The sequence below is a fragment of the Salminus brasiliensis genome, chromosome 4 (assembly GCF_030463535.1).
Source record: "Salminus brasiliensis chromosome 4, fSalBra1.hap2, whole genome shotgun sequence".
In the NCBI taxonomy this organism is placed as follows: Eukaryota; Metazoa; Chordata; class Actinopteri; order Characiformes; family Bryconidae; genus Salminus; species Salminus brasiliensis.
In genome coordinates, this window is record NC_132881.1 from 38,656,548 (window position 1) to 38,677,856 (window position 21,309).

General features: G+C 40.6%; 2 protein-coding genes across 5 annotated transcripts in view; one reads left to right on the forward strand and one right to left on the reverse strand.

Annotated features, from left to right (window-relative positions):
- glud1a (glutamate dehydrogenase 1a) lies at positions 1-17,056 on the reverse strand. The gene is made up of 13 exons (XM_072678388.1): positions 16,468-17,056; positions 12,182-12,262; positions 11,090-11,145; positions 10,537-10,600; positions 9,214-9,308; positions 7,039-7,218; positions 6,089-6,226; positions 4,724-4,861; positions 4,363-4,443; positions 3,987-4,110; positions 2,639-2,730; positions 1,229-1,291; positions 1-1,047 (listed from the first exon to the last, which is right to left on the reverse strand). The coding sequence occupies exons 1-13, from the start codon at positions 16,865-16,867 to the stop codon at positions 928-930; spliced, it is 1,632 nt and encodes a 543-aa protein (XP_072534489.1). The 5' UTR covers positions 16,868-17,056; the 3' UTR covers positions 1-927.
- The window catches only part of shld2 (shieldin complex subunit 2), a 13,348-nt gene continuing 8,297 nt past the window's right edge, over positions 16,259-21,309 (forward strand). For 2 of the 4 annotated variants that reach the window (XM_072678355.1, XM_072678358.1), the window contains exon 1: positions 16,259-16,855. The gene's annotated coding sequence lies outside the window, so the exon portion shown is untranslated. Of the gene's footprint in view, positions 16,856-16,898; positions 17,205-21,309 lie in introns of those variants that run through there. The other 2 variants (XM_072678356.1, XM_072678357.1) reach the window with 2 other exon arrangements.

A 21,309-nucleotide genomic window follows, 5' to 3' on the forward strand; every position in this document is an offset into this window, starting at 1 on the left:
TTGTGTTCAAATTTTATTCATGTTGTATCTTAAACAAGGCCATACAAATGTTCTCCCTCCCAACAAAATAGTCTCAAAAGTTGAATAAGAACTGTTTCATACTCAGTGCTGAGATGACACAGGAAATAAACCTCATGTTCCCCAATATAATCCCTTTCATATACATACTGGATGCATATATTCAGTACATTAACCATTAAGACCTGGTCCATTTCTTTAAGTAAGGAAGCATCTGGATATAGAGATTAACGGCTCCCTGTTAGGCAAAAGAGCACCAGAATTTCATTCTGATAATAAAGTGATAAGCCATCAGGGTGAAGTGCAGCAAAAGATAAATACATTTCTGTGCAACTTTGGTAACATATGAACAGCCTGAGTAAGTCACCTTTCATGCATTACCGTCTTTAGTTTTGCATGCCTCTTTTTGGCTAGTGGTTTAAAAAAAACTCAAAAGACTGAGAGAACAAAAGCACTGGTGTTTTACAAAGTGCTGCTGTGATATTAAGGCTTGACGGGTCTGTGTATCTGATATGTTCAGTCAGCTGGTGTTAAAACTCCCCTGAACACAACCTCACTGAGAAGAGTGTAAAATAAAAAAGAACTGCATTATAAGGTACAAAATCTATCTATTTTTTGGTTATTATTGAGAAGGTATTTGGGTAAGACTGGGTAGTGATGACAGTATGATGAAGGAAAGAAGTAGCTTTGGCTTTACGGCTTGGGTAAAAGCCGCGAGTAGCTTTATAGAATGAAATAAAATAAAGATGGCCGAAACCATGTGCGTATACAAAACAGTATATAATATAACATGAAATGTAAACTTGTATGATGTGAATTAGGTATTTGGTAGAGGCAGGTGAGATACAGGCGGTCTGTGCGGATGAACGTACAGACATGCAGACATGCAGGTGGACTAAAGGCAGCTGTTTATGTGAACGTGAGGCCAGCCTCATTGTACACTTTGAAGACTTTCTCAATGGCGTTGACGTAGGCTGCTGTCCGCAGGTCCAGCCCCAGGTTGTACTTGTTGGCAGTGCGCATAATTTGCTGGTGAGTGTGGGGAGGGGTGAATAAACAGACATGGAGATGTTATTATATTACATATTGTTGGGTCAAATTGTTATAATATGTTTAAGAAACATTAAAAAAAAAAAAAAAAACACATACATTCCAAAGTAAAATCACAGATATTACTGTGAATGTCAAAACATCCTTAATATCTACTAACCCTGGCAGAACGCTCCATGGTGTACGCCAGACCCGAGTGCACGATGTCCTTCTCAGAAGCTCCCTGGAAACCATATCAAACATGCTGGTGAAAACAAAGACACTGGAGCTCTTTTAGTCTACAACTGTTTGCTAGAAGTAGCTGATGTTTGTCTATCACTTGCGTATATAGACATGGGCTCTTAATTTGCACTGCAGAAGCTCAGGTTAATATACACCAAACAGCCAAAACATTAAACTGCCCAATACTGAGTACCCCCCCCCCTTGTGCTGCCACATCAGATCATTACATTTGAGACATGGCATGGGGCCTCCATTGATTGGATGACCTTTAGGTGCCAAGAACTATCTGCCCTTTGCTGGTTCACAGGTGGTTCCTTTCTTGAATCACTATTGGTAGGTAACGCCTACTGCACACCAGAAATACTCAAGACCAGCCTGAGGTTTCAAGACCATATACTGACAGATGCCTCTGCAATCAATGTTTTGCCACTTCACCTGGTACTAATGTTATGGCTGATCAGAGTACATTTTGTCTGCTCTAACTGATGAACTGAATCAGGTGGGTTTAAGCAAAGAAAACAAACTGTGCAGTGCTATGCCCACAATGACTGGAATCTGAGAAGCAGGTTACACCCTGTACATCTAGCCCCAGGGTGCTTCAGACACACAAGCTATCCACACAGCACTGTTCAAAGCTCTGTAGGAATGGAACACTGGACTGCGCTGGAAGTACAACATGTATGTCTATTAAGTCTGGTCCATGTTAACTGATTTATGTGAACTAAAGCCAGGTCATATATTGTTTATTGGATACTGACATGCTAGAATATTGCTTTTGTCCATTTTAGCAATATTATTAGTGCTATATTTGAAAGATTATGATACATTCATTTAGATCATAGCACATATCTGTAGGATGTCACTTGATGGCTATAGTTTAAAGAACACATAATAATGTGTTTGTTGTGGTGTCATTTCATCTGTATTTGTTTAGTGCAGATGTGTAGAAGCACTCAAAAAGCATGACTTACCCTCTTAAAAGTAAAAGGTGCTACAAATGGTTCTTTGAGCGATGCCATAGAACCACTTTTTATTCCATAAAGAACCATGTGTGTAAAAGAGATGTGATGCATGAAGAACATTTACACTGTTAAAGAATTTTATACCAAGTGAAGGTTCTTCACACTCACATTCCTCACACTTTACAAACATTGGTCTTCTAAGGCATCGCTCAAAGCACTTTATTTTTTAAAAGTATAACGCTAGCTAACATATCATGAAATACTTTCATGCTGTAATTCTGTAATCATGAGCTTTATCACCCAGCACTAATGTAAACCATAATATCAACATCTTGGTGTATTATAATATGTGCACATGCAAAAGTGAAGTACGCATGTGCACTCACAGCGATTCTGTCCTGGAATTCAGAGGTGGGGACCACAGGTATGGATCCACCATGCTTCCCAAACTTCCTCTCCAGACTCTCCTGCACAGACACTGTTGGAAACAAATGCATTAAAAATCAACCTCTGCTTTTAAAGTTAACCTCAATTCACAATCACAATTCACAAGGGAAGATTTCAACATGAAGCAAAAGAAGAAAAAAACATCATACCATCCATTTTGAGATATAAATGGAAACACATCCAGCATATTTCGCATCATCTGATGCAAATTAAGCAATGTGACTCAGGCTTCAACAACAGCTGCAGCTAAAGGCACCTCTGTTGAAGCTGCTTAACAAACACTAAGGAGCTTCACAGAGTCAGAGCTTTGAGAAATGGAGAAGCTAAGCTTTTAAAGGCCCCACTTCTTCTCTGCAGCACGGAGAATGCTCTGAGCAGAGCAGACAAAAGAGTGTGCTGGGAGTGGAGAGATAAATGCAGAAAGACATACGAACAGACAGACTGCAGACAGCAGCCGTGTACTCTTACTGGGAGAGTTCTATCATGTGAGCCACGATAATGCTAGCTCCATCGGCACTGATTAAAGCAGGACTCAGCAGAACACTGTGGGAGTATGTGGGATTGCTTTGTCAGGATCAACAAAATAGTGACTTTTAAGTACAGACGTTACTGTTAGGTTTAGACACAAACACATATATACTACTCAAAGGGTCGGAATCACTTTTAAAATCATGTTTTTTTATTTTAAAAAATAGCTTTTATGCAATGTCGATTTATTTAAATATTAAACAAGGCACCAAAAGTATTTCCCAGACATATGTCATGTATTCTTTTGGAAACCACAAGTAATTATGAAATGATAAATAAATGTATTATATAGGTCTAATAGAATCATCTTTATATTCAGTCCAAGGTTTCACAACTTTGAACTTTAGTGCATTATTTGGGTGCAAAACCCAGACCTTCATGACTTATCTAATGCCCCGTTCAAAGCCCTTTCCTTAAAACTATTCAGTTTCTTGTATAACCTTTCTTGACAGATCTCTTGATAAAAATAATGCTATTATCAACTACACTGTTAAAATAATAAGATCCTTGAAGAACCTCTGGAATTTCTTTAGTTTGAAACTGTGGACCATCCTCTTAAGGTGCTTTAAGTAACCTTCAAAGCACCTTTAGTGATTCCTCCACAGTGTCAGATTGAAGAACCTCCAAAAGTTCAAGGATCTTATACGTTTAATAGTACACTGTTGTGCTGTGAATGTGTTTATGGGTGTGTTAATCCACCTCCCTTTAGTTCTTGGGAGTTTAGTATAGATTCAGAGAGTAAAACTGTTCTGGACTTACTGAGGAGGTGGTAATTAGAGTCTCTCTCGTATTTGAAGGTCAGTCTGCCATAGCTGACATGGTTCAGGTTCTTAAGCCACTCGAAGTAGGAGACGGTCACACCTCCAGCATTCAGGTACATGTCCTGTTCAACAAAATAGTAAACTCAACAACTACACCATGGATGCCAAACCAAGCCCCAGGAGAGCGGTCTTTGTGGAGAGTTGCAGGATTACTACCTTAACACACTTAAAACCTACTCAAGATCTTGATTAGTTGAGGTCCACTTGACTTAAGGTGGTAGATCTCCAGGAGCACTGCCAGACACCAAATAAACGATACAAGCATGCATTTCAAAATCCACTGCAGAGCTGAAAAAAATAAATGCTAAACTTACAGGAATCACCATAATGTTCCTTTCCAGGAAAATCTTGTCAGCTTCAGGGGTGGTCGGGCCATTGGCTCCTTCAGCAATGATCTATTACAAAAACAGTAGCAAGAACCTGAATCTGTATTGCACAACGTACATTCCCACTGAGCTAAAAGTACTAGAGCAGCATCACGAGGCAAACACTGAACACGTCCACAGATCCCAGCATTATTTGGAAATATAAGGTAACGAACGGCCAACTTTTTATTGTTTCTATCTCCGCAGGCTTTTCAGGTCAAGTCAGTGCAGGTCACATGACAATTTGTGCAACATTACCACATGAAACACTACATTCTCTCTAAAGCCACAGCAGAAATTGACATCTGACCTTAGCCTTGATCTTGCTGGCGTTGTTCCTGGTCAGCTGCTTCTCGCTAGCGGCAGGGATCAAAATATCACAGTCTGCCTCCAAGATGCTGCCTTCATAGGGTGTGGCCTTGGGAAAGCCTACAATAGTACCATTGGCCTGGGGGAAAAAAATAAAGACAGGCTGACCATCAGAAAACAACAGTGGTACACTGTAGTGAGCTTCACTAGTTTAGAGACTTTTACTTGCACCCCACTAAAACATCCGAATTTTCAGTCCAGTACTGTCTGTATATGAGAGAACTGGGCCATCTACAGGAATATAAACAACAGAGACACAAGTTTACCAAAAAGAGCTTATCCTGTCTCTGCTGTCCATGAAAGGCTTTTCATTGTGGAGCATTGCTGTGAGGACTTCATTGCATTCAGTGACAAGAGTGTTAGTGAGTTTAGGATATTGGAAGATCACCACATATTTATTCACATTCTTGTCCTATACTACCATATAGCCACTAGATGGCGACCTTTTGTTATGTTAACAATCACTTAACAGTCCTCCAGCCTGTTTACCAGAAAACATCACAGCCTAAAGAGACAAATATGAAGCCTTACCAAATGCCATTGTTTGAAGGTATAACAACCCTCAAAAGTCAGTCATCTCCAGAAATAGCAAACATTATTATTTTGAAAGTATGTAATATTATTATTATTATTATTATTATTATTATTATGTACTCATGGCTCTCTGAAACGAGTCCAAAAACTATAAGTTCACCCTACCTTACTGTTTGAGTAACTCTTTATTGTCCATTTCTACTAGATTTTGGAGCATTGCTGTAAGAATTTGATTTAATTCAGCATCAAGAGTGTTCGTGAGGTCAGTATGCTGGATGATCATCACCCCACCTCATCATTCCAGAAAATACCGTTCCACTGCTCCACAGCTCAATCCCTCTAGCCCACACCTGGCATTAGGTATGGTTCCAATAGGTTCATGTTTATCTGCTCCAAAGAGTCCAGTTCTATTCTCAGTGTGCATTTGCACATCTGTGTCAACAATGGGTGCAAGTTAAAGCAGCTGAACGCATTCATTAGAATGGCTGTCCACAAACATTCGGACATATGGTATATTTCATTATTGATGAGCAGCTACTGCTGTGCACACAGTGTTGTTTTGCAAAAAGAAAAAAAATCCACAGTTTTGCCGCAGTTGTCACAACAAACAGATAATAGGAAGCCTTCAATACAGAACATAAATCAACAGTAAATATCCACTGTGGATATTTCCAAAAATATTATCCATAAACTAGGTCATTTATTTCATAATTACATAAATTACATTTAAACAAAGTAGCAAAAAACAGAACCAGGCTACTAAAACACTCACCAGCTTATAGTCCTCCAGCTCTTTGGGGTCAATGCCATTAGGGTTCCAGATGTTTCCATCCAGCTCCCCGACTCCCACACACTTTGCCCCAAAGCGGTGCAGGTAACGCATGGAGTGCAGGCCTACGTTGCCAAAGCCCTAAAACAGAACCCCAAACATCAAGACGTGATTTTCTGCATGTCTGATATTCATTCTGGCATTAGGCATTGCGCCAATAAATTCATGTTAATCCACTCCAGAGAGTCCTATTCTATTGGCTATACTTCTCTACAGGGACTAGGCAAGCTGTGTGTGTGCATTTTGCATGCGTGTCAGCAATGGGTGCAACAAAAAGTGGCTGAACGCATTTACTAGAAGGGGTGTCCACAAACATTTGGACATATAGTGCACCTCTGCAAAACAATTCACTAACGGCACCTTGTGGCAGCACTATAATTTGACTGAGAAAAGACAGACAATATCATGTAAAACAGATTGCTATATGAGACCACACATCTATATGTTTTAATGAGCATTTAAAGGTATGTAGTACAGGCCAATTCTCGAACTGCAAACCAGCTCCAAACAGACTGGAGCACTCCGACTGAGATCTGAATGACTCTAATAGCTAAGTGTGTGTCGTGCCTCGAGAGCAAACCGCAGCACATTCAGAAACGCCTGCAGTGATCAGAGTCAGCAGCAGAGTCAGCATTTAATCCTAAAAGATGCTTGTGAGCAGCATCATGTCTCTAATGGACTTGCTTACTATACATCATACTCTTCATTTCCTTTTTAATTAAAAGAGTGTGTCCCCTAACGCACACCTAGCTGAACTAAAAAGCACGAGGTTTCATCTTAATACAATCTGCACACAGTCAACACAGAGCGCAAGCCTCTCCCACAAATGTAATTACAGCACAGATACGATGTGAAAAGACAGCATTGTGACTGCTCCGCACGTTTCCTCATACCTGAACAACGAAGGTCTTGTCTCCAAAGCCTGGAGTCATGCCCAGCTGAGTCATGTAAGCAGACTCATTGACAAAATTCTCGATGCCATGGAAGACTCCGCGACCTGTGGCCGAGATTCTGCCGTGGATGCCACCCTGGCTGATGGGCTTGCCTGTCACACAAGCGTGAGCATTGATGTCCTGGGTGGGTGAGGGAGCGACACAGAAACAAAGAAAAAAGAAAAATCAGAGTGAGGGAGAAAGAGAGTCACAGGAAAAGCAGTAAACAGAAAGCAGAGAGGAGATGGCTTGCACACAAAGCTTCTCTGTGACAGCAAACTGTAAATCAGATGTTCCAAACAGTCCAAGGCTAGTTCTTGTATCTTCAGGGTCATTTAGGGCAAATAAGGCAAACAGATACATATTACAAGCCAGTCACAATAACCCCATAATTTCTCTTGCTCCAGTTTTTTTTTATTATTGCTGCTGAACCATTGTGTTAACATTTTATGATGAATATACCAAGAAACCCCAGAGAAATCTTAAAAGGCAAACTTATTGTTTATGAATCTTTTACCAATTTGGTACCACCAATTAATTCACCCATTCATTAACGGCATTTAGCTGACGATCTTATCCAGAGCAACTTTCAAGATTATTCGTATTACAGAGGTGGGCCAATGTAGTGTTAGGAGTCTTGCCCAAGGACTCTTACTGGTGTAGCACAGCACAGTCGCCCAGACCGGGAATCGAACCCCAGTCTCCCACATGGTGTGGTAGTTCACTGGCAGGTAGTGGTGTTATCTGTCGCGCCACACCACATAACCAGTACACATTTAAAGCTCATCGGACACACTTGGAGGAACAGACGCCTCAACATCACTTTTAGAGTAAGAACGGTGAGGGGAGAGCGAGAGAGCGCCATCTACCTGCCAGGGAGAGAACAGCCAATTGCGCTCTCTCTGACTCCAGCTGCTGATGGCAAAGCGGCATGGCTCAAGATTCGAACTCGCAACCCCTGAACCATAGCGGCATCACAATAGACTGCCGAGCCACTCACCCCCAAGGTCTGAAATTTCCTCTTTAAAAACTACTAAGCTTTAAAATTAGCTGATTGTAATGGAAGCTCTTAAACTAGGAGAATATCTCATAGTGGATTATCACGCTCAAACAACTCCACAGGAGGAAACACATGGCTAACAACATCTGATTACAGTGGGAGCGTGTGCCGTTACAGACTACATTTGTTACAAGATTGCCCCATTTGTTTTTTTTCCACCCTCTGATATCCAACCATGCAGCATTTGCTGCTGGACTCGGGCCCATCTCTACAGCTTAAAGCTATAAAGCTGAAAACAGTAAGCAGATGACATTTTTGCAATACATCTACTAAAACGATCATCTCATCACTGTGTAAACAAGAGAAAGTAAACTGCTCATAGTTGTTGCCAGAACTGAGAGTTGGATTTCTGAGCTCACTGCTGTGTTTATCACAAGTAGACCTTGGAAGAGAGTTACACCCTCTATCATTTTCAAATAAAACTTGCTCCTGATAATGACCCAAACTAAATACAGTGATAATCAGTCATTACAGTGTGTTCATGCACACATCTCAAGTCTCATAGAAGCTCAGTGATAAAGTATGGTCCTGCACCGGAGCGTACAGCTGCGGCAAGGGGCAGTCAAGCATGGGATGAGACGACAGGGTGTCTCTGAATAAATAAAGGCTGAAATATTCCGTGCGGTGCTGGGAAGTTCTGTCACGTTCACGGCAAGCAAGCGTTACAGTTTTGGGCATCTGCGTTCAACAATAACAAATAATAATTCCAAAACACAGATCCGCGGTAGACTTTCTACACCTACATAGTAGGTTTCACTGAAGTGATCTGTGATTTTTACCACCCACTCTATGTACAAGGCTCAGAGAAAACAGTTTCAGAGCAACAATTCTCATCATATCTCCCCCGCTCGCACGGTAACAAGACTTCAGAGTCTTTAAGGGCCATAGAATGGCTCAAAGACTTGTAACTACTGCTCTCAGAGCATCACAGCGACAGCTGGGGAGGTGCTATATTGTTTGCATTCGTTTGTGTGGTTGTGTGGTTAAACAGCCTCTGTGCAGCTCTGTATAGGCCAATGCATTATTAACTAAATCTACAGAACAGACCTTATCCGTTACAGTGACAGTTAACTTACGTGATGGCCCATAGTATTGGCGTATGTGTCAGCAATCCAAGACATCTCCCTCTCTCCAGTGCTCATGTCAGGAGCAGGGACATCAATGCCAGGCCCTGACACAGGAAACAGAAGAGAACTTTGTAAAGATGCCGTCCAGTCATGCTTCCACCACAGAGATAAACAAAATGTCCACATACTTACATCATTAAGATATAAACAAACTCATTCAGAGTGGTTTGGTGTGAAATTCTGCATTTGCTAGTGCGGACCATGCTCAGACTGAGCGGGAGGGTGGATATTTTTAGCTTGGAGTGCAGGTGGGCTTCCCTGTGGCATGTGTGTGCGTGGGGAGCCGGACCCCCACCCCCACCCCATTGGTGTGGTGTTACGGGTCTATTGGGCCATTCATAATGAAACTTTGACATAACAAAATGAACAACTGCTGGATTCACGTTATGTCAAAAAGTAAAAAAATGGAGACATGTTTTTTGTCTGACAGTGTGTGTGTATATATATATATATATATATATATATATATATATATATATATATATATATATGAGACTCTGATTACACAGTATTATGCAGTTCTCATCAGAGATGCAGCAGCCAGTGGTCCAGCCCAGAGTGACAATGACAGAGATGCCAATCTCCCTATTACAAGTCAGTGGTGCATTAAAATGATTTGAAGCTGCTATTGTAGCGTACAAATGCTACATAATGCTCATATTAAAACCCTGTAGAAACTCACAGACTGTAAAGACAACTGAGCCTGTAATTATCTCTACTTTACACCAGTTCACATCAAACCAAATAGAAATAGAAATGGTGGAATTCCCCTTTAGTAAGTAGACATACATCAGTCTCTAGAAGTAATAACATGAAAACCCTGCAAATGTCCACATATGAGTTGGACAAACTTTACAAAAAGGCAGCAAAAAGTCCCAATTGGTTCTCCTAACGCCAGGTTATTGAGTTGAACAGTGTCGTTGTACCTAATTAAAAACTTAAACGTTTGACACCATGCTAATGCCGCCTTAGCTAGATTACACAATAAAACACTAAACCCGTTCTAGCAAAGTTCTTTTTCACAATGACTAAGACCTTCACACTCTCAGAGCCACACCGAACTGACAAGAACACTGCAATGCTGCATTTATGCTGTTGCCAGCTTTGCATGTATGACATACAAGAGTGCTTAGCCTGTCTCAGTGTCCGTCTATAAGTTATGTGACACTGCCATCCTTAGAGCAGTCTAGTCCAAGGTGGATGGATCAGACAGATGTACTAATCCTCCACATTGTCTGCCTTGATCAAAAACACCCTGACGATTTTCCTCACCGATAAATCCCTTCTTAGCCAGCTCAATGGTGAACCGCCTTGTGATTTTCTCCAGCTCATTGTCCTACAAGAAAGAAAGGACTTCAAGTTTAAGCAAAGAAAAGCAAAATTCTATACACATCATTGTAGTACAGTTACAGCCGTATTATTCTAACACGTACCTTTTAATAATCAACAAAATGAAGACTTGACTAAAAAGGGTTTTAGATCTAGGTCCAAATAAATCAACGCAAGTCTGGAACAGATACAGCTATAGGGCCTTGATGTAATCCTCTGTGCCAGCTTGGAGTCAGGGGCCTTTCTCAGCTGCAGTAGATGCCAGCTGATGACTCCACAACATTCATGACAAATCTAATAGTGCTGAACAGGCAGTAATATGCAGTGCTGGCCACTGGAAGTAAAGCTGGGAAACTACTCCTAGAACAGTAACATCACTGGAAATCTAAAGTCTAAAGACTACAAATAATTCATACTGGCATCAACTAGCAATCTACAAACATATATCCAGAGAAAAGCGTCAATAAAAATAGAAAGTAAAGAAGTAACATCTTACAGAGTAATTCCTGGGGTTGATTTTCACTCCAGCTTTCGCTCCTCCGAAAGGTACATCTGTGAACGGGACAGTTTAATAATTTTGCAGCTATTCACACAAGGACACTCTGATTCAGACAGGAGAATGGGGGGGTAACAATGAACAGAAAACTCTTGATAACACTGCAAAATCTTCACAAAGGACATCTTGGAAATGTGACCATGTATCATGTAGAACGGGTATTCCATTATTATAAATACATGCATCCTTCAGATTATCTGCCTTGAGCAAAAACACCCTGATGAATTTCCTCACCAGTAAATCCCTACTTAGCCATCTCAACGGTGAACAAGTTAAGTCAAATTTATGTGTACAGCGCTTTTTACAACTGTTGTTGTCACAAAGCAGCTTCACATAATTAGTAATTAGTAAAAGAAGAAAAAAAAAGAAATAACATAACGGCGACAGTGGCAAGGAAAAACTCCCTCAGAGCTGGAGGAAGAAACCTTGGGAGGAACCAAGACTCACAGGGGGGACCCGACTCATCCTCCTCTGGTCAGAACTATATTATAAATTATTGATAAAAGTTACTAAACCATCTATACTGTTGAACTGTTCTGATCATGATCATAATTTAATAATCATGGTGTAGTAGAACGTAATATAGTCATGGCAGTGATGGTAAGAGTAATGAGAGTAATGATGGCTAATAGTGGTAATATTAATAGTGGCAAAGTCCATTTAGGTTTTAACATGGTCATTGGACAGGTACAGTCTTGTGATTGTGTCCAGCTCTTCATCATTATACCATGCATCACATAGAGCAGGTATTCTATTATGATCTAATTCAACTGCATTGTTTGAGCGCCAAGGTTTGCAAACAACCAGCACCCATCAATAACCCACTCCAGGACATTTATGCCATACATCACACTGCTTCCAGCTCTGGTATCATTACCAACTACAACTGGAAAGAGTCCACATTTTTTTTTTTGGTTCAAAAGATCAGAATGTTCTCAGAAGAGTTTTGTGAATCAAACTGAACTGTGGGCTGAGTGCATCATTACACTCCTACTAAACAAGGAGAAAAAAACCCAAAACACCACCACTCACCGACAACAGCACACTTGTACGTCATCAAAGAAGCCAAAGCTTTCACTTCGTCAACAGACACCTCTGTGCTATAACGGATACCTGGAAGCAAATGGAAAAGATGAGAATGTCACAAAATTCCACAAACATCATACTTATTTCCTACATACACACTCAGCCATAACATTAGCACCCCCTGCCCAATACTGAGCAGCTTCCCTTGTGCTGCCACAACAGATCTGAGCTTTTGAAGCATGCACTCCACAAAATCTCTGTTGGTGGCTTGTGGAGGCTGGGACAGATACATTAGCAGTCCTGCAAGTTGTGAAGTGGGGCCATGAATTGCATCAATGAGTCTTAGGTGTCGCTGGTTCACCAGTTGTCCTTTCTTGGACCACTTTTGGTAAGTACTATGCACAGAAGACTGGGAACACCCTACAGTATCAGCCTGATGTTTTGGCTCAACTTCTTACACCATTTTTCCTGCTTTTAACAACACATCACCTTCAAGAACTGACTGTTCACTTGCTGCCTATTATATCCAACCCTTGGCAGATGCCATGATAAAAATCAAGGTTTATCGCTTCACTTGTCAGTTATGGTGCTAATGTTATGGCTGATTGCTGTACACTATGCTCACTTATGGAATATGATCAATGCAGGAAGACATGTATTCTGAAAACTAAGTGCAATGTCAAAGTCTCCTCCCTAATAAGTCGAATCTGATCTAGGGCAATATGGTAAAAATACTATATCACGATATTTAAAGACTTTTTTTATCATAATACATGTAATCACAGACTAAATACATATGTAGCGACAGATTTGTATAAACTACTATTCAGAGATTCTCCTGTACTGAGTACAGTGATATTTATTCATTCTGCTGCTCTTCATCTAATTACAACAGTCTAATTACACTGTTTGTAAAGAAACCTGCAGCTGGTCAGTGTTTATTAAGCACCAAGAGAATACTTGATATGCTTAGAAAAGCATATTATCACAATAACAAAATTTATAACAATACGATGAAATATCACCATATTGCCCAGCTCTAATCTCATCCCTTTAAACAAGACTGCAGAGAGCATAAAGAGGAATTGCAGCGTAGCTAATGAATGCTAAAAGTATTCTAAGATTTTCATTTTTAATTTTAAACATTTTCAACACTTAAAAATATGTACAGTGCCAAAAAATATGTAAAGTGTTTGTAAACCCTTTACAACTTTCTTTTTTTGAATATTCGGTTATGTAAAATGTGATTGGATCTTAATCTAACCTTTACAGCTAGGTAAGAAAGCTAAGAAAACACAGTTTTTACATTTATTTTTTGAGCACAACTGTTCAACGTTAAATGTTTTCATTGGTACAAGTTCATTTCAAGGTGGAATTAAAGTTAGGTATTTCAATCAAGGGGACAGAAATCAAGTAAGTAAAGGCCATCCAACGTTGCAAGAATATAAACCTGGGTCTTCACTCCCAGTAATTCACTGAATGTTGTCACACCAATAACTAAAAGTAAAGGTTTACATACTTTATCCTGAGAAAGATAATTAATGTTAGATAATTCTGCTCAATAAATAAATAAATAAATAAATAGCACAAATATGTTTGTGTCATTTCTTCACTTAAGGTCTTCTTGATTTCGTTTAATGACTTATGATGAAGATCTGATCACATTCAGGTCAGATTTATGCAGAAATACATACGACTGTAAAGGTTTACATACTTTCTAGAGGCACTGTGTGTAACTTTGGGCAGCATATTGTTTGGTTGGGGTGAAAGCTTTTGAATGGCTTCAGCAGTTAGACAACAAAAAAAGAAAAGAACCACAGAAAGAGCGGAAATGATGTTGGGCAGAGCAGCCAGAGAAGCCAGAGAGACAGCCGACATGATGACTCACTCCCTCCATTGGATCGAGAGAAAATTAGGAAAGGCCTCAAGCCGGGTGTGGCTGAAGAAAAACAAATTACCCCAGACTTGCCTTCAGTTAGAATCACACTGCTCCAGAAAAGAAACTGGGACTTTATGTAAAACTTGTTATTACAGAATTGGAAGACAAGCAAAAACTAATAGATCAAAGTAGACTAACTGTTTTTATGGTCATAAATAATAATAAGAATTGGGTTTTTCAGTTGTTCATTAAAAGTTGTTTATGCTTCAACAGTAAAACAGGGTGTGACTGTCAGACAATGAACTAGGGAGGTCGTGCAGACATAGAGATGCATATAAACTAGGGTTCAGTCTCTGGTTCTGCCAGGAAGGCGTCAATAATATCCATGCAGCTTACACAACATAGTGCATTTCACTACCAGAGTCTGGACTACACTGCACAGGCTTACTGAAGTGTGCCGTGCATTGAAAAAAGTAGATTCCTGAGGATCAGAAAAACATTGCCCAAATCTCACCAGGCTGGAGATGGTTACAGAAACCAGTAAACTGAAGAAACTCTGCACCACTGCAACTCTAGGAATAGGAAGTCACAAAGAACCCCAAGGTGGCATTTAGGGACCTACATGCCTCTCTTGCTCTGAGTAAAGGCAATGTCCATGGGCTCACCATCAGACAAACCTAATAACTGTGCATATGGTGAGATAGCAGGGAAGAAGTCCTTACTTTCGGAAGAGAACAGCATTTGGTGCACATGGTGCACATCCAACCTTTCTTGCTATATTTTATTTGTTAATAAATCACCATTGCTGATTTTGTGAGACATCGCTGCCAAAATTCAGTGTGAAAGTTCACAGCTCCGTTCACAGGCAGTGCAGTTAATGTGTAGAGCACTAGAAAATGCACAAGACTTATCCAAGTCAGGGTGGAATATGCACCCTTATTGTCAAACATAAGGCAGCCTTTGTCTTTAAACGTCAACCCATGGAAAATCTTAGTTCAGGACGTTTGGTAGGGGTTTACACAGCATATGCAATATGCAATATCCATAGACAAATCAAAGAAAGCATGAATCAAAAGTTAATCTGGGAAGTGATCAAAGGCTGGCTAATGACAAACTGTCTGTGTGATCTTAATACCTGATCAAACTTCGCCCGCGTTGTGGCATGAGCCGGGCCTGTGCACAATCATCTCAGTGTAAATGGGACTATAGAGAACAGCACAAAGCTCCCCAAAGATCAGGCCAGGGTCCTCTCCTTTTGATACCTCCAACCTCATAACTACACAGGCTTTCATAAATGTACTCAATTCAAGGTAGAAGATTATAAGCCACAAACATTTGGACCAAGAATGCCAAGATTTTTTGCAAAAGCGAAATTAGATAGTCATGCAAAGACTGAGAAATCAGCTGCAACAGGGATGGCTGAGAGCTGATAAACATGAAGAGGCTGGCTGCACTCTTATTTACCTCCACACAGAGTGGAAAACATGCAGACAGTGGATTGTCCAGAATACTAGATAGCTACATAGCTTCAGCTGAACACTGAACTAGATCAGCCTGATCCTCACATTCATATGCTGTTGACAGACTCCAGCACAACCACAGCAATGAGGTACAGGCAGGGCTGGGTGAGACCAGGGCTAGAAAGGCAGGTGCTACTGCTTTCAGTGCTGGTATGCCACGATATAATGGCCTGAGCTTGTTATTCTGTGTAGTGCTTTTTATTTAGGACATTTGCTCTGCCAGTTGATGGGTGATGAAGCAGTTTAAAAACACAAGTTTATTTCTTTGTGTCTGGTTAACATTTTTATTACTGTTTGAGATTCACTTCGGTGGGTTTTTTTAGGTAGAGATATTAATCCAGTCTAAAAAAGCTCCGGTTGTTTTGCACAGGACAGCAATACAGAGGATTGTTGGCTTTATTAATAACATATATTAATACAATACATATTAGCTAGATTAATTTGAGATTAAATGATTTCAAAGTGTCATTTTGATGAAAATATCGTGATATTTGAGTTAGTTAGTTAGCTGATAGTGGGTTAGATAGCTAATAACCCAGCCCGGTAGCCCCTGTACTAGCTAGCTAGCGATAGCTACATGAAGCCTGGCCACAGACGTTACACTAGCACCAGCTAGCTAATCCTACTAAAGCCTAAAAACGGTCAAAATAGCGCTAACAATTATCACCAAGAATGATTTCTCAAGCAAATTGTACGCATTAATATTTCTAAGTGAGAATTACACCTTTTTGCGATAGTGTTGTCTAGTACTGAACTTGTTTGTAGGCTAAGTGAAGTTAGCCAGCATCAGCTAGCTAGTGCTAGTGCTAGTGCTAGTGCTAGCAAAGGGAGGCAAGCCCCCGTTTGACGCGGTCACCCGCTTCGTTTGCAGACCGCTTGTTTATCTTACTCACCCCCCTTGCATGGAGTCCTGTGCTGGCTGTGCTGAGCCCTGTACCCCTCGATGATCTCCCATTCCCCATTATCGCGCTTCAAGGGAAAGGAAACGGCCAGGACGTGATTGCACGGTTTGATAATTTTGAGGATTCCTCGCACTCGGTGCCTCTTCTGCTCCGGCGACTCCCTGGTCCTCAGATCCTCCACGAGTTTGTCCTCGACTATGGCCGCACCTCGGTCGAAAAAGCCCTCCACCATCCTAAAGAAGTTCGGGTCGTCCTCTTTGTCCACGGCCTGGCTGTAGTGCCGAAGCCGGAGCAGGGACGCGGTGGCCGGCAGCCCCCCGTCCGCGCAGCCCGAGGCCAGGGCGCCGCTGCCGGCGGCGCGGGTAAGCAGCTCCCCCAGGTACCTGTACATGTCTCAGGCCAAAGGAAAGTTAGACAGCCGGGGTGTTTCAGGGCGTGCAAGGGAGGAAGAGGAGGACGAGAAGAAATGAAAGTCTCTTTCCTTCGCCCTCCCTGCTCAGTGTTGGACTGACACACCGTCCATAACGTCCTGTTGTTAAAATACGAGCCGTGCTGAGTCCCCACCTCACTCTGGGAGGTGGTCTGAGAGCTGAAACAACAAAACTCCAGAGCAAATAACACGCCCTGGATCACCAGGATTTCTCACCAAAGCTCCATAACAGCAGTAATAACACTGCTAAACTGAAAACTCTGCACATTTGCACTTTGATCATATATTTATCACTGAGGTCAGTCATACCAAGGGTGTGGGTTTCATTTATTTGGACTATGAAGGGCCACATTTCACTCCCCTGTTGTCTTATTTGTACGTTTGTATAGTAATAGACAGTAATAGACACACTGACTGTGTCCAAAACCACACAGGCCTACTGCTAAGCTTTGCATTAGGGTTGTTGCGATACCATATTGAATATTGATCTTAATACTAAGTGTGGTATAAATACCTACAGTTGCAATCAAAATAATTTAATCTCCATTGCAAATTAGGTTTATTAGCAAAATGTACAAACTTTTAGCTGTTTGCAATAGGATTCGTAGCCCTTTCCTTATTGGCAATGGACTGCAGTTCACTAATATTAATTTATTAATATTCTTGGGTTTGTGTCCCACCAAAGATTTTCAGGAGGGGTTCAAGTCAGGTGACTGTAGCAGCCACTTCAGTATCTTCCCAGACTTCTTTTCAAACCAAACCTTGATGAACTTTGAGGTATGCTTGAGATAATTGTGCCAGTGCAAAAAGGAAGCAATGCAGCCCCAGCCCCAGAGCATCACTGCACCACCACCATGCATCACTGTAGGCAGGGTGTTCTTCTCAGCCTATGCTGCATTCTTCTTCCTCCTCCAGGCATACCTCTGATCCAAAGATGAGATTCTGTTCTGTGGATTGATGAACAGAACTGAAACTTTTCAGGTCTTTGGAACAGCAGTGTGTCTGGAGTAAAACCTAGGAAAAAACCTCGGGTGTCATTGGGCCTTCAGACTGGACAGTTATCCCAAGCATACCTCACAAGTCCTACAAGTCCACCAAAGCTTGGTTTTTAGAAGAAGTCCTGGAAGATTCTGGAGTAACCTTCACAGTTGCCTGTCTTGAACCCCATAGAAAATGGGTGAAATTTAAAGAAAGCAGTTGCAACATGCAAACCAAAGAATATTAGTGAACATGAGGAATAAGCAGAGAGTCCTCTTTTCACAAACGTTGCTGGTGTTTGGCTGTGCATCATTTCTGCAGCAGGTCGTAACAGCAAATAGGTGCTCAGTGCTTTGTGCTAAGTACTAAAACTCTTGTCTTGAAGGGGTTGAATAATTCTGAGACTGCAGTCGTCATTAAAAGTGGCATTTTATGTTAAATTTGGAGAAAGCACTTGTTAAATTAGACATGTTGAGCTATTAAATTGGTCTTGTTTGATTGGTTTATTGCAAACAGCTGAAAGTTTGTGTATGTTGCTCATAAACCTGATATGCATTGAGGGTTGAATCATTTTAATTGCAACTATATTTGTTCACTACCAAACAGTACTGTGGCAATACTATGGGACGGTCAGTAAAGGATGAAGGTGGGGCTTTAAGAGAGGTCCTCAGAAACTAGTTTTTGCCTGTTCAGGCGAGATTCTTCCTCATAAATAAGTAAAAAAAAATGTTATTGTGAACTAAAGACTTCAGCCTCAACCAGAACATGATGTTGCAGAAGTTTGTGATGATCCTTGCATCACTGCAGTTTGTTATCTTTGCATTTGGTGGTCAAGCTCTGGCTGTGACGTTAGTGGTCCGCCCCTGTTTTTCTCTCTGCGCGTCTGTGAGGTCATTTCTGTCCTATAGGTCGGTCATGTTGTATTGGAAGTCTTTTGTCTTTGAGCAGAGGATCATCTTTCTGAGGTCATATATAGTATGGTTCAGCTAGAGCACTGACCCCTTGTTCTGTACTCTCTATAGTAAACAGATAAGATTCTGGTCAGATAATTCTTCGGTCAGCAGGGTCTAGAAGTCCAACTACTGTTTTTGGCAGACCCCTATATAATGATCAACCCAAATGGTTTACATATGAGAATGTAGCATGAAGTGTGTCACGTCTTTCCTTTCCAACATCACTTTCCTAAAATAAGCTGTTTATGTTTTTTCTACATCCTTTACATTGCAAAAGTGTTATCTAGGATTTACAAAGGTTCTTCACACTCGCACATGTTTTACAAAAAAAAAAATCTCAAGAACCATCCAAAAAAAGTGACTGTTCTATAATATAACATAATTCAAAGAACCCATATTGCCACCTTTATTTTTAGGAATGTATCTGTGAATGATGTTAGGATGTTGTTGATAAGCTTCCATGCAAGTGGAATAATCCATAGTACAGTGTAATTGTCTTAAGCATCTATAAATGATATGTAAAGCTCTAACGTATTTGGGCAGTATATTTTTGTTAAACATATTTTTATACAATTTATTTTATACAAAAAGCACCAACATTAGAATAAATACAAATAAACAGCAAAATAATACTTCACAGGTTCAGGCCATGCCTTCAGCATATGTTTGTATGAGAAGAGACTGTAGACCAGGAGAGATCCCCGTCAAGTTAGAGTTTCTTCTGCTAGAAGACTCAACAGTTGTAGTTGCTGGTAGTATGGTGTGAGCCCTTCATTATGGGATGTGGAAAGTGAAATTTGTAGATTGTAGATTTGTTCGATGAAAAGGTGGATGAGCTTAGGCATGGTGTGCCTTCTGAAATCTATTTTTATTATGCTTGTGTGTGAGTATGTTACCTGTACCAGTTCCAACGTTCCTATTCAATACCTAGTTCATTTAAGCAATCCTTCAGTGTGATAAATAGTTTAACATTTTGCTGTATTGTGTACCCACCAGCAAACACAAAAAAGTGCAGAAAAGAACATTTCTACAAAGGACTCTTGTGAATGAGCATCATGAATAATGCATACCTTGCTCATAAGTGTGATAAAGGCCACGAATAACAGACATAGAGGCACTGTATTATATAGTTATATGGTATTATTAGTATTAAAAAGTATTACAATTATTTGTGGAGTGAATCTCCAATGAGGTTTACCCTATCCAATCACTGAAAAGTAATCTTCCCATCCTTGAGGAAAATGATTCAGTTTAATGAGGTATAGCCTAAAAGAAAGCAGCTTCATCAAGTAATGAAGCGTAATGCATAGATATAATGGAACTATGAGACTGATGCTTAAGTTTGCTGTAGCTGAGATTCTTTAAAATATAAGTATATCTATGTGACTAATTGTATCTGCATGCTGTCTCTCCTGTTTTTCTGCCTACACACCACTCTGAGTCCTCCACCCCACAATGTCGTTTCCTGCCTGTCTTTATGCAGTGAATCATCTGTCCTTTCAACACGTATGGAGTTTCTTTTCTTGCCACTGTCGCCGTTGGCTTGCTCACAGGGGGTCTTTGATCCTTCATGTTATTTCTTATTTCTTCTCTGTCTCTGTCCTTTATTAAGTACTAATTATGTAAAGCTGCTTTGTGACGACAACAGTTGTAAAAAGCGCTATACAAATAAATCTGACTTGACTTGACTTTATATTATTGGCTTACGTGTGCCAACGCCCATCGCCTGGTTGGCTGAAATACAGGGAGTTAACGCGTCAAACCACTTTTTCTTTTTGAAGAATGCAAGTTCCTTGCATGCAAAGCATGTGTATGTGATTGTTACCATCTGTGGAGGTTCCATACTGTAGTTTTTCACAGAACACTCCATGGCCGCTTTTGGACACAGATAAAAGATATACTAGAACTACAGCCTTTGTTTCGGTAAACCAGGCACTCCTTTAGACATATGACTTTAAACATGTACAGTATGTACAAATGTTTGTGGACACCCCTTTTCACACACACAGCTTCTAGTCCTTGTACACACATCTAGTCCCTGTAAAGAGGCATTGCCAATAGAATAGGACTTTCTGGAGCAGATAAACATGAACCTTTTGGCATGCGTGGGCTAGAGGGGTGTAAAGCCTCCAGCATTGGCCTGTGTTCTCTGGAATGATGGTCCTCCATCCAATACTTTAAGGATGAGTTGGTGATGAGCAGGGGTGGTGCAATGCTCCAAAATCTAGTAGAAAGCCTTCTTCACAGGACAGTAGAGACAGACAGTTACTCCAACAAAAGCCAGATTTTGTTTTTATTACCTTTGATTTTTAGAAGAAACAATGAATGTCCCAATACTTTTGTCCATATGGTGGGTGTATTTATATTTATATGTGCTCTAATATGTACAGTGGGATATCTCTAAAACTGATATGGTTGAGCTATTCAGACAAAGTTATCTTGGTCATTGACCAACACTGTATTTTTATCCGT

Coding starts and splice junctions, on each gene's coding strand:
- glud1a (XM_072678388.1), bottom strand. CDS start 16,867: ATGTACAGGTACCTGGGGGAGCTGCTTACCCGCGCCGCCGGCAGCGGC. Junction 9,309..10,536: donor GGCTAAGAAGGGATTTATCG/GTGAGGAAAATC, acceptor TTCCTGTGTCAG/GGCCTGGCATTGATGTCCCT. Junction 1,292..2,638: donor AATTCCAGGACAGAATCGCT/GTGAGTGCACAT, acceptor TATGGTTTCCAG/GGAGCTTCTGAGAAGGACAT.